This window comes from Condylostylus longicornis, unplaced genomic scaffold, assembly GCF_029603195.1.
Source record: "Condylostylus longicornis isolate FDR11 unplaced genomic scaffold, ASM2960319v2 ptg000055l, whole genome shotgun sequence".
Taxonomy (NCBI): domain Eukaryota; kingdom Metazoa; phylum Arthropoda; class Insecta; order Diptera; family Dolichopodidae; genus Condylostylus; species Condylostylus longicornis.
The window spans coordinates 7,304,641-7,318,264 of record NW_026578024.1 but is presented as its reverse complement, the minus strand read 5'-3'; the positions used below and the strand labels follow the sequence as shown (position 1 = coordinate 7,318,264).

The window sequence follows — 13,624 nt, the reverse complement described above, 5'->3', positions numbered from 1 at the left end:
CTCATTGAGCTTCTCAAGACAGCCCCATACTGCTGCGGAGGATACTGAAAACGAGTTCAGCGCTCCGATTGCAGCCCGGATATCCGACATAATCATTCTTTCCTTTCCCCGATACCCCCTTTCTGGCTGAACTGCACGCACATTTCAATGGCGTGCAGCTCAGCCCGAAACACACTCGGAAAAGTTCCCATAGGTTCGGAGAATTTGGTCCTTGGCCCAAATACCCCCGCACCCGTCCCAATACTGGTCTTTGATCCATCTGCGTACCAGCTAATAACGTGTGTTCCAACTGGGAGGCCCGAAAAGTCACGCTCCCAGTCCCTTCTGTTACTCAGCAACGAGGCAAAATTTTTCTCGAAGCTGTATCTCCTTACCATGTCGTCCCTAGGAATCGATAGGAGCGGAACCTCCCCGACAAGACGACCCCGATCTCTCACACCGATTATTCTGGCTCCATTTCTCCCCAACCTGAAAATGGCAGCCTTCGCTGCCATTTCCACAAAAAGGTGCAAGGGGGTTAGTCCCAAAATCACCTCCATTGCCGCCGTTGGACAAGTTCTCATAGCCCCTGTGATGCAGACGCATGCGAGTGTCTGCAATCGTTCCACGTACCTTCTAGCCGTACCAAGAGCCACCCTTCGTGCCCATGCCACTGCTCCATAAGTTAGGAGCGGCACGACCATCATGGTATACATCCACCACATGACAGACGGGGAGCAGCCCCACGACCTGCCCGAAATAGCCCTGCAAACCATAAGTGCCCAGGTTGCCCGTGTACACACAGCTTCCTCGTGACTTCGCAAAAGAAACTTGTAATCAAACACCGCTCCTAAGTATTTGACCTTCGATTTTCTCTCTACAGCCGCTCCGCACACGTATATTGTGCGCAGATGCTCCAGCTTTCTTCTCCTAGTGAAAGGCACCAGGGTCGTCTCGTCAGGGTTTGGCACCAGGGCCGTCTTGTCTCAAGCCTGAATCCTACTGTATCGCACCAAGTCCAGATACCCGCAATCCCCTTTGGACTATATCACAAAGAGTTCTCTCAAACTTACCTCTAGCGGTGATAACTATATCATCCCACGCCTCGGATCCGACATACGGAGTACTGCCAGGGAAATGCGCCTCCAAGAGGAGAATAGCCCTTTGCTCCTCGTTCTCCGTGTAGCCGCCATCCAGCCTCCTTAAAGAAGCAGTCACTGGCACCCTGTCTCTAGCGAGGGCCCTGTGCAGCCTCGCAGCCGCCGGCGTTTCCGCTATGCTTCCGCAGAATGATCTAAAGCTTCTGTGCTTAGCCCTGCGGATCTCCTTACTGTAGGCTGTCAGGTTCATCTTGTACTCTTCCCAGGTACTCTCTCGCTTAGCTTTATTGAAAAGCCTGCGAACCCCGACTCTTAGGTTTTCTAATCGCGGGGTCCGCCAAGGTGCATCTGTGAATTCCCTTGGCATACTAATGGGGCAGTTCGACTCAAAAGCGTGGACCATAATTCCCCCGAGCCCTTTCCAACACCAGGGGATTCCTGGCTACACAGTTCTAACCGAGGCGCCCGACAGTTTTGCCTCCAGGTCCCTTCTGTATCCCTCCCAGTTTGTCCGCCTCGGATTTTTGAAGGAAGATTTCTCCTCCATCAACCCACCCAGACAAAACCGCTCCACAAGCCTCCGTACCTCCGGTGGTGGAGGGGATGCTCAATCCCCCGCAAAGTACGCTGATGCGAGCACTATCTTAGTTCTTAACGAGTAGTTCTTGCACCCAACATTAATGCGGGCCCTGACAGGTGTGAGGTCCCTTGTCATGTACTCTGAAAGTAAAATAAAGTTAATATTTTTTCTAATTAGAATGCAGGTCCTGCGCCGGTCCTGCTCTGGCATGGTGGACTTTCACCTGGGCGACCCTGGTGCCTTCGTCCCTCATTTGTTGAGTTGACTGGCAGGGTGATCTTCCCCTGCCATCGGGACGTCATTTTCTGGGAAGGGCTCCCTGAGACTTAGAAGAGTTAGCTCCAGGTCCTCCACCATCTGATCCGTCGTTAATGAAGGGGGACGCCCCTCATCCGGGGTTTCATATCCCTCGAAAAGACCCCCCTCGTCCGCCGATTCCTTTTTGGGATCATATAACTCCCGTGGCGATTCTACCCGGCCCGCCGAGGATTCCATCAACCCCGCTCTTTCGGGCTGCCCCATTCTGAGCCCGTGTACAGGGATTTTCCCGAACCGGTACCGCAGAATGTGCCGCCCCGTCCGATGGCTTCCGCGGAAGAGTCATCGATCCCTATTCGGAGTACCTTTCCGCCACCGTCCTCTCGCTGCCCCATCAGCTTCCTGACCGCTCCTGGGGACGAAGACAGTGATTACACAAGGCTTTGGGATGTCATCTCCCTTCCTTGCCATCAATTCTGGTCCGCTCCATGTACCCAGAAGTGGCGTTCGTTTGATCAGGCATTCAGCTGTCTCCTCATCTGCACAATCGACGAGTACCATCCCGGGCCTGAAGTGTATTCCTTCAAAATGGATGATGTTATCCCAGCCCTTGGCTACCTCGTCGATTATCGCCCCCTTCAGCTGCTCCGACTTTCCTCGATGGCATTCCTCCCTTTTTCGTTATTGCAAGGAGTATCACGAAGATTAGTCTCCATTTCCCCTGCAACCTTCTCCTTTTTTGTTATGTCCGGTTGCTCCCGGACCATGACGGTGTTTTCCCGTCGTACCGATCTTTCTATTTTCTTTGTTTTGTTTGTTTTGTTTGTTCCATTCATGTTTTGGTCCCACGAATAGCTAGGGAAAAGGTAGTCCGCTACGCCAGAGCCCCGCATGACGTAGTAAGGTAAAAAATACTCTGAGGTGACTTGGTATCAGAGAGACTCCGTTCGCGGTAGCCAGTATACCCACCGGCTACCAACTAGTCCACTAGGCACGGGTCGTGTAACACCATTGGATTGGGGGGGAGGGACTTATTGAAGGTAAGCTTACGCCGTTACTTCATGCCCAGGAGATTCTCTTGGTTTTCAGGTCTCACTTACGACCTTGTCGGCATGGTTGCACCTGCCAGACACCACAGAGTCGTGCTATCCGCCGACATCGCTCTTAAGATCATTGACCCTACTTCAGCCCCTTCACCACAGCAAGGTGGAATCCCATCGAAGGAGATCGTATGAAGAAACCAAATCGTATGAAGAAACTGTAATTTTCTTTGTTGTGGTGCCACAACTTCTCTGAATTTAAAAGTCTGAATTCATGTTATCTGAAAATTTATAATAAAAATATGCTTTTCCTAGTTTCTAACCGCGAGTTGAACTAGCTATTTATTAATTCTTCAAAACTATAATATATTTTATCTAATGGGAAGTGGACGATAGAAATTATAGTAAGTGAAGCCACTGATCTGACGATAAATGAAAAAAGTTATATGAAAGACGGTTCTGATTAATTAACAGATAATATCGACCATCTGTATCATTTAAATTTTGAATTTTTTTGCAATTTATTTTATTTAATACTCGTGTCTTCTTCACATACTATACAGTAGTATAAGGGCTTGCATACTCTCTCGGATTTATATTGAAATTTTCTATAACGACATTCTATTACAAAAATTCTGATTCTAATTTTTGTTTCTATGGTGATAGTATAATAATTTTTTTTTTGGACAATCTTCGCAATGAGCAGAGAAGACGACGTCCAAAAATATTTTTATTTTATATTGTTTACCTTGTCACTTTTTGTAAAAAATTGAAAATGAACAAAAATTTTTACATTTTATTTTAAGTGCATGTTGCATTGCAAATGTAAGTACATTAATACACCAACATTTCAGAGTAATCATTATATATATGTATGTATGTATATGCAAGATATATAAATACATAAGTGTGATATAAGAGAATTTGATTTGGTCGTGCTTTTATGTGATATCCAGCGTCACTTGAAATTTTTAGAAAAATTTTATGTTGCTTACGAGTATAAAAATTTCGAATGGATTAAGTTATTGACATTCATTGACAGAACGGTCGTGGATTAAACAAAAAGTAAAAAAAATTATATTATACTCGTATACGAATATATCATATAAGTTTGTGTACATGTTCACAAATAGATATACATTACCTGTTCTTTGAGATATCATGATCAAAATTCTGTATAAAATTGGCTTGGGTGTTGTCATTTGACACAACGACCTAATTTTGTTGCATAATGTTGTGTTGTACACAGAAGAGATTGCTGGTAATAAATTTTTGTCGAAAAATAAAAAATTTATTATCTACCATCAGACGTGGAATAAAATTTTTTTTTCAGGATTTTTTAAGCTTTTGATTTGTGCAGTGTCAAAATATTTTGGTTAAGTAATGACAGAAATTGAAATTTTTATAAAACGCTTTTAATAATGTTTAAAATAAAAATTTCAAATGCGTGAAAATGCGTGTAATTTTTGCTAGATTACTAAAATTTTTAAATTTACGCATAAAGCATAAGATCAAAACTATTGAGAAAAAAAGGTGAACATTTTGAAATTTTGAGTTAAGTTTTACTAAAGTGTCCTTTTAATAGTAACTGGCTAAGTAATTAAGAGAATTCAAAGATTTTTTATTGAAAAAATTAGTCAATAATTTTGGAAAAGTGAATGGCAGTACATTTATTTATCATTAATATTCAATAGTATACACTTACACTATTAAAAATCTATTTTAATTTATACACAAAAATTAATATTTCCAAAAAAAACCAATAGCGTTTAGCTATTTTCATAATATTGAAAGCTGATTACTAGATTAAAATTATTTATTTAGTTCAACATTTAAAAAAAAAACTTTTCAAGTGTGAGCCATACAGTCTGAAAAATCATAAAAAATTCAACATAATCACGGATACATTCATAGTAAACATGGTGTAGAATATGTAAATGCTCAATATGTGCATAAAACATAATAATTAATATGTAAATAAGAAAGAAAATATACGAGTACATACATACACAAATATATAAATACATGTATATAGTAGCATGTAAATGAAAGTATTTAAGCGTTTTACTTAAATATTAGTTATATGAAGCAAATATAACACGATTTATCATCAATGTTATAAAAAGTAAAAACGCTTAAAGCAAAATTTGTAGTATTTATACGCTTGATCACCATTTAAGAAGCTTAAAAAGTGAATATAATTATTGTAATAATGAAAGTGTATTTTGTAGAGTGTTTTTCTTTCTTTATGCTGAATTTCACATTGTTCATTTGATAATGTTGACAATTTAATTTATTATGGGGCTTATCGAATTTCTGTTTAGCATAATTTTTTTAAATGAAATGTGCTTTAAGGAATGTGTTTACGTAACTTCTTGTTCTAATTTCTTATTCATTAATCTGCAAATTTTTCGGAATTTAATGATAAATAGTTGCATATTTATAGGAGGTGCGGATAAAATTTCGTGCTTAGTTTATGTATATGAGTGTATAATGAATTATTAAAGTTTTTCAACTCATTACTTATCAATTATTAACGCGAGTTCATCAGGAGAGTGACCCAATAGATCCTTATACGTGGTCGTGGTGCACTGTTACCCCTGTTGCACAAATCTACAATGCCAATTATGAAAGAAGAGAAGAGCATTCCACTTTTTCAATATGTAATACCCTTTAGTAATCGAATTTTTGGGTTACATTTTTTCTTGGAATGTCAAATTTTTTAAAAATACGTGTTAATTCGAAAACGAATTCAACTGCTATTTCAAAATGCAAAATTTGCTGACTTAATATGAGCGGATAATTCTATTTGAAATATTTGAATAACACTCATTTTCGGAATTGAGACCTGTTTAGAATTTGCAAAAATCTCGTGTGCTCTATGAATTTGATAAGTAAGTTTGTTCCGTCGTGACGTCACAGGCACATATTCATTTCCTAAAAGAAAAAAAAAAAATAACAACAACAAAGAATACAAGGTTCACAACAATAACATGATTGTACTTATCTGATGAATTCAATATGCATCCAACTGCGCAAGTTTTCATCTCAACCTAAAATTGAAGCTAATTAAAGCACATAACATACATATATTTGATCATATATAAAAGAAACTTCAACTTACCTGTTGAATATATTGCAGGTTTGCAATCGCTTTAGTCCTGAGTATTTTGGTCCAGCGCAGTCAGTCCTTCTTTCGTGGTTGGTCTCGTTGTTGTTTTATATTAAATTTTAATATTTGAGGAACTTTTGTTCCATAATTTTTTCTAATTTTGCAAACAAATAAATCAGCAAAAAAAACACTACACCACATTTCACTTGTTTATCTTTTGTAAATCAAATATTGACATTTGCAGACAAAAAAGATTCGTTCAATAGTTTTCGTTCAGTTTGATCGGTGTTGCCGCAAGGTCGATCAAAAATAAATTATATCAGCTATTTGTCAAGTGTGGTGGAGTGAAATAAAAAAGAACGAGCGAATGAAATGAAAAATATGAAAAGGGGAAATATTGTATATACATAATAATATAGAGTGTTTACAACAACAAATCAAGGCGCAGTGTATATAAAATTACATTGTATTTTCAAGTTCAGTGAACTGCGTCATCTGTTTTATATACAAGAAAACGTTATCAACCAAAAAAGTGGGACTGGCTAGGTGTATCACCGTTGCACAACAGTTTGGATAAAATCTTTCTGGATCTATAAATAGAATGGAAAATTCCAGATCAACAAGCCAGTATTAGAAAAACCGTCGCATCGAACTTATCCATTTTGAATTTATATCGAAATTGTCATATACTTGGTTTATATAAAGTCATATTAAAAGAAAATTAAATTTTGTTAATTTGTTAATTTGTAAAATTTAATAAATTGTTAGTACATGAATTGCAGAGAAAAAAACAAAAGTGAAGTTGTTTTCTTATAATTATCTTATATAAAAAAAAGGAAAAAATAATAATTGCGTTGAAAAGAGGCAATAATAAAATTTTAGTGGTTTTGCATAAAATGTTAGCGCAAATCGCCGTCTACATTTTTTGGTCCTTCGAGCCGGATTTATATTGAAAATTCGCGGCATTAAAAAAAAGAAAAGAAACACAAAAAATTTGGATTTAAGAAAAAAAAAAACTAGAATAAAAGTAGTGTAGTGTGCAAAAGGAAAACTAAGTTTAAATTAAAGAACGAAGAAGATTTAGTGAAACAAACTGAAAAACACATAACAAACTGCAAACTATTGGTGCGAAATTTAAGAAGTGTTTGAAATATTGAAGAGACTAGTGGTGGAATTTCTTTGTGGTGCAAAAAAATAATAAAAAAAAAACTATAATATTTAGTGTAGAACACAAAAGGAAAAAAAGAACTTTGAACAATTTTTATTTGTAGTGTAGAAGTGAAAAGCGGTTTCGGTATCGGTATCGGTCTCGCGACTCGCGCCAATTGGAAATAAGGATTGGACTTAGAAAGGAGGAGGAGAGAAATTAGGGTGAGTTCGTTCCATTTTTTCTATTATTTCTTTTAAATTGCATACAAGTTGGATTTAAAAAATAAATTGGAGATTTTGATTACGAGAATTTCTTTCTTTATGAAAATATTTTAAATAAGTGTTTTTTTTTGAAAACAAATTTTACTGGCATATTTGACTGAATTTTTCTAAAATAATTTTGGCGGTTTAAATAGAAATACATTTTTGTTTTAATAATACGTTTTGTCCTCTTCTTGAGTGCTAAAAAAAAAAGGAAGGAACAATTTTTCGGGACAAATTTTTTACTTTTTGTGGACATAATGAAGAATAAGTTTTAGTGAAAAAAGAAGAGGAGAGAACAATATATATTGAATTTTTTTTTATGAACTTGCGTGGTACTTTGCAAATAATACTTTGTGATTCAGATTGAATGAAATTAATATTTGGGGAACTATTTGACACTAGTTTTAATTAATTAATAAAATAGTTGTAATTTCAACAAAACTAGACAAAATATATGTATATAGTTGAAAATAAAGATATTATTTTGAGTGTTTAAATTGTTTAATTGATTTGTTTGGGAGCTAATTGGTACGGATTTGGAACCTTATAACTAAATAAATTAAATACATAGGGATTAACATGGACAAGTTAATTAAGTTGCAATTGGCGGATAAATTCCTGATAGAGGAGATAGTAACACATTTTTCTAGGGACAAAAGAGAAAATAAACCAAAGGGATGTTATGAGGAAGTTTTGAACGACATAGAGACCCTTTATAATGAGATAAAGAAGCGTCATCGACAGATTCTGGTGGCCTCTTACACAGATAGGAACGCAGAGAGCGCGAAGTGTCCGTACCTCGAGAACAGCGTATTTAATGAAATAAAGACGCTTTTTCAAACTAGTCATCAGTCCATAGATGCTGAAATGGTCGACAGGTTTCCTAATAGGGAGGCGGACTTGAAAGTGGATCCGAACCACAGCATAAGCATGAGAAAGGAGGTTTCAAGTGTGGCGATAAACCTGCCAAGGATAACGCTGGCAAAATTTGATGGTGATTACCAGAAATGGCCTTCCTTTTACGACCTTTTTAGATCCCTGGTTCACAATAACGAAACTCTTCCAGCAGTACAGAAATTACAATATCTAAAGTTGCATCTTACTGGGGAGCCCGAACAATTGCTAAGAGCTTTTCAGGTAACAGAGGACAACTATATGGCTGCATTCAACATGCTAAAGGAGCGTTACGACAACAGGCGGGTGCTAGTCAACACGCTATTGAAACGGCTTCTTGGCCAGGCGATCGTGCACCAGGAATCAGCCATTGCAGTGAGGAGGCTTTTAGACACAACAAATGAATGCTTACAAGCTCTATCTAATCTACAAATTGATGTGGAAGGCTGGGATCCAATTACAGTGTACCTCATAGTCCAGAAGCTACCAATGGAAACGCATCAGCTTTGGGAACAAAACATAAGCGTCGAAAAGCAGCTACCAACTTGGCGACAGCTTGAAAACTTTTTAGAAACAAGATTCCGCACATTGGAGGCAATAGCAGCTAGAAAATTCTTTGCAGGTTCAAGGAGTCAAGTACAGAACGACTCAAACCGGAACAGGGGCAGCACTTCATTTCATGTTGCTACATCTGGGTCAACAAATAATGGTGCTTCATGTCCGTTTTGTCGAGCCGCACACACGATAAGAAAGTGTAAGGCCTTTTCAAGATTGGGTCAAAGTAAGCGATTGGAGGCAGTAAAAACTAAGGGGCTTTGCATAAATTGTTTGAAGCCTGGACACATGATGACCACTTGCCCAAGCCAGCAGAGCTGCTACAGGTGTCACAAACGTCACCATACATTACTACACCGAGAGGATGAAGGAGAGCGAACCTCATCGCAAGTTACAACTACACCACAAGTACATGCGCACCACGCCGCACATACTCCACAGCAAGCGGTAGCGGTGGCGCCAGAGTTGTCCACTTTGGCACCAGTCTTTGTACCCGGCAGTCATAACGTCCACACATGCGGCACGGCTGCCAATTCCAGACAACGGGTCTTGCTAGCTACGGCATATATCAGAGTTGTTTCACCTACTACGGGCCGATATCAAAGAGCTAGGGCGCTGATTGATCCCGGCTCACAAAGTTCGTTTATAACAGAGTCATTGGTGCAAGGCTTAAGTTTAAAGAAGGAGAGGATAGTCGCTGACATACACGGTGTATCACAAACAAATATTGGCCAATCATTGGCTAGGGTCAAAGTAATAATTGAAAGTGCAAATGGCTCTACAGGAGTACAGGTGTCGGGTTTAGTGCTTAAAAGATTGACGAACTTGTTACCAGAGCGAGACATCTTCGTGCAAGAGTGGCCACACCTGAATGGATTAACTTTAGCTGACCCCGAATATTTCAAGATGGGAAAAATAGACGTGCTCATCGGTGCTGACGTTTTTGGCCAAATAATATTAGACGGTTTAAGGAAGGGTCCGTTTGGCGCACCGATTGCCCAGAACACGATTTTCGGCTGGATCCTGTCCGGAGCTATAAAGCTACAAGATGTTCCAACAATAATGATAAACAACTTCCATATGCAGTCGGATTTAAATGAAACTCTGAAGAGGTTCTGGGAACTTGAAGAAATACCAGAAAATAAAATGATGACTGAAGAGGAGCTAGCATGCGAGAAACATTTTTGCAGTACACATTCAAGAGCTGCAGATGGACGATACCAGGTGGAGCTACCATTCATAGAAGAAGACCCAATTGAGATTGGAAGTTCGAGACACATTGCAGTTGCCAGACTCTTTGGTATGGAAAAACAGTTTTGCAAAAATCGACAACTCCAAGAGGATTATATCAAGTGCATTAATGAATATAGCAACATGAATCATATGCAAAGGGTGGAACCAATCGAGTTGAGAAATGAAAATCAAAGGATCATTTCCAATTATTTGCCGCATCACGGTGTCATCAAGGAGAGTAGCTCCACCACGAAATTAAGAGTTGTTTTCGATGCGTCGCGACCCACATCCAACGGCTCATCCTTGAATGACAAGATGATGAAGGGCCCAGTCATCCAAGACGACTTGGCCACTCTTTTGCTCCGATTTCGAAAATATAAAGTTGCCTTTACAGCCGATCTCGAAAAAATGTATAGACAAATCAAACTTGCACCTAAACACACCAATTATCAGCGAATAGTTTGGCGAGAATCACCTAGACAACCTATTTGTGATTATAAATTAACTACCGTGACTTTTGGCACTAAATCCGCACCCTTTTTAGCTACGCGAGTGTTACAGCAGCTGGCTACAGATGAAAGGATCAGATATCCTTTGGCATCACAAGCAACATTAGAGTCCTTTTATGTTGACGATTTGCTATCTGGCGCAGATTCACTTGAAGAAGCACTACAACTTCAGAAACAACTCATCAACATGATGGCTTCGGGCGGATTTTCATTACGTAAGTGGTCATCAAATGCGGCACCATTACTGCGAGCGGTTCCTAAGGAGCACCGAGAAATTGAATGGCCTTTGCAAATAGAGGATGCAGAAACGGTAAAGACGCTAGGAGTGCAATGGGACCCAGCCAATGACTACTTCTCGTATAGAATTACCAAATTGGAGAATGGAGCCTCGAAATGGACAAAGCGATCGGTTCTATCAGAAGTATCTAAGTTGTTCGATCCGCTTGGTTGGCTGGCACCCTGTATCATTTTGGCCAGGATAATGATACAGAAATTATGGCTGTCTCGTTCGGGCTGGGACGATGATTTGGAAAAGGCACTACAGGATGAGTGGCAGAACTACAGATCCAGTCTTATAGAATTAGAAAAGATCAAGATTACTAGATGGTTCAGTTACACCTCGACGGCATGTAAAATGGAGCTACATGGTTTTTGCGATGCTTCAATTAAAGCGTATGCGGCAGTTGTCTATTTGGTAGTCACAAACGAAAGTGGTAACAGGCAAATTAGTCTTGTGGCGGCAAAGTCAAAAGTAGCTCCAATAAAGACGATTTCTTTACCAAGACTAGAGCTGAGTGGAGCAGCATTGTTAGCAAAATTAATAAGACGGATGATCTGCATTTTGAAAATTACGAACTGGTCAGAGGTACGGGCCTGGACAGATTCCCAGATTGTTTTGGCCTGGCTTCAAGGGCATCCAAGTAAATGGACTACTTTTGTGGCAAATCGAACTGCTGAGATCCACCATTTATTAGGAAAGAATATATGGCGACATGTACCGTCAAAGCAGAACCCAGCAGACTGTGCTTCGCGGGGTGTTCTACCTTCAGAACTGCCGAATCTGGACTTATGGTGGCGCGGACCTGAATGGTTGAGCATGCCTGAACAATTTTGGCCTCATACAACCACATGCGAGAGCACCGACGAAGAGGTGCGTAAATCAGCAACTTGCTACAGTACACTCACTAACGATCATCACGATAACAACATTCTAGGATTACAAAATAGATTTTCAACATTTACGAAATTAATACGAGTAACTAGCTATGTGAAAAGATTTATGAATGTTATTAAGAAAATCAAGCATGGTGGCCGTTCTATAACAGCAACAGAATTCAATGCAAGTGTATTTACATGGATACGCATTGTTCAAGGGCATCATTTTGGGCATGAAATATTTCAGCTTCAAAAACGAAAAGTTATAAATGGAAATAGTAGTCTGTCAAAACTAAGCCCTTTTTTAGACGAAAATGGAATATTGCGCATGGCGGGTCGATTACGTCACTCAGAATTAAACTACAATGAAAGATTTCCTATTATTCTTCCCGATAAAAGTCCCTTTGTGCGACTATTGTTGGAAAAGGTTCATCGCGAAACTTTACATGGTGGCGCCCAACTTATGTTGAATGTGTTAAATAGGAACTATTGGATTATTGGCGCAAGAAACCAGATTCGACAAGTGATACATAAGTGTATAACATGCTACAAACAGCGCGCGGCAGTTCAAACCCAATTAATGGGTGATTTGCCAGCTTTTCGAGTCAGGACTGCACGACCATTCACACATACTGGAGTTGACTACTGCGGGCCCTTTGAAATCAAGACTCACAAAGGTAAAAATCCTAGGATGTACAAGGCATACATTGCAATTTTCATATGCCTCACAGTAAGGGCCATTCATATAGAACTGGTGACGGATCTTAGTAGTGAAGGCTTCATCGCGGCTTACAGACGATTTAGCAGCAGACGTGGCAAATGTCAAGCTATCTACTGTGACAACGGCACTAATTTTGTTGGGGCCAATAAGGAAATTGCCAGACAACACAAACAAATGCTACAGCAATTAAAAGAAGAGTTGGCGCAGTCGCACGAAAATGAAGGTGTGGCATTCCATTTTATACCACCGGGCTCACCTCATTTCGGCGGTTTGTGGGAGGCTGGAGTACGATCTACCAAGCAACACTTAAGGAGAGTACTCGGCAATATCAAATTAACTTATGAAGAATTGACAACTGTTCTAGCTCAAATTGAAGCCTGTCTAAATTCTAGGCCTTTATGCGAGATCAGCAGAAATCCAGAAGATTATACGGCTCTAACACCTGGGCATTTTTTGATTGGCGACGTAATTGTTACGCCACCTGAACCTTCAATCTTGGATCTTGCTGAAAATCGGCTGAACAGATGGCAACTGCTTCAAAAGCTGTATCAAACCTTTTGGACCCGTTGGAGCCGCGAATATTTGTGCAGATTACAACAACGTCCAAAATGGACTAAAAGACATGACAATATGCAATTGGGAGACTTGGTCCTCCTAAAAGATGAAAATTTGCCACCAAGCAGGTGGCTGATGGGTCGCATCATCGAGACTCACCCCGGTCCAGATGGACTAGTTCGAGTAGTTACCATCAAGACGAAGAACGGGACACTAAAACGTTCAATAGTGAAGATTTGCCTACTACCAATACATTCAAGGGCGAACGAAACCGAAACATCGCATTGATCAATCGAGAATGATTAATCGTACGCAAAAAAAATTCGCGAACGTAAACTATGCACCTACACTTTATTGAAATTATGCACCTACACTATATCAGAATTATGCACCTACACTATATCAGAATTATACACCTACACTATATCAGAATTATACACCTACACTATATCAGAATTATACACCTACACTATATCGGAATTATGCACCTACACTATATCGAATTTGCGGGCCTACACTT

The 13,624-nt window shown here is 39.5% G+C and overlaps 1 protein-coding gene across 1 annotated transcript; it reads left to right on the top strand.

Annotated features, from left to right (window-relative positions):
* The first annotated feature begins 8,865 nt into the window (after nt 1-8,865).
* Nucleotides 8,866-13,392, top strand: LOC129611975 (uncharacterized). The gene has a single exon (XM_055525405.1). The coding sequence runs from the start codon at nt 8,866-8,868 to the stop codon at nt 13,390-13,392; it is 4,527 nt and encodes a 1,508-aa protein (XP_055381380.1).
* Nucleotides 13,393-13,624: the final 232 nt, after the last annotated feature.

What these genes read in the sequence shown, in the direction of transcription:
- LOC129611975 (XM_055525405.1), top strand. Translation starts at nt 8,866, where the DNA reads ATGGAAACGCATCAGCTTTGGGAACAAAACATAAGCGTCGAAAAGCAG.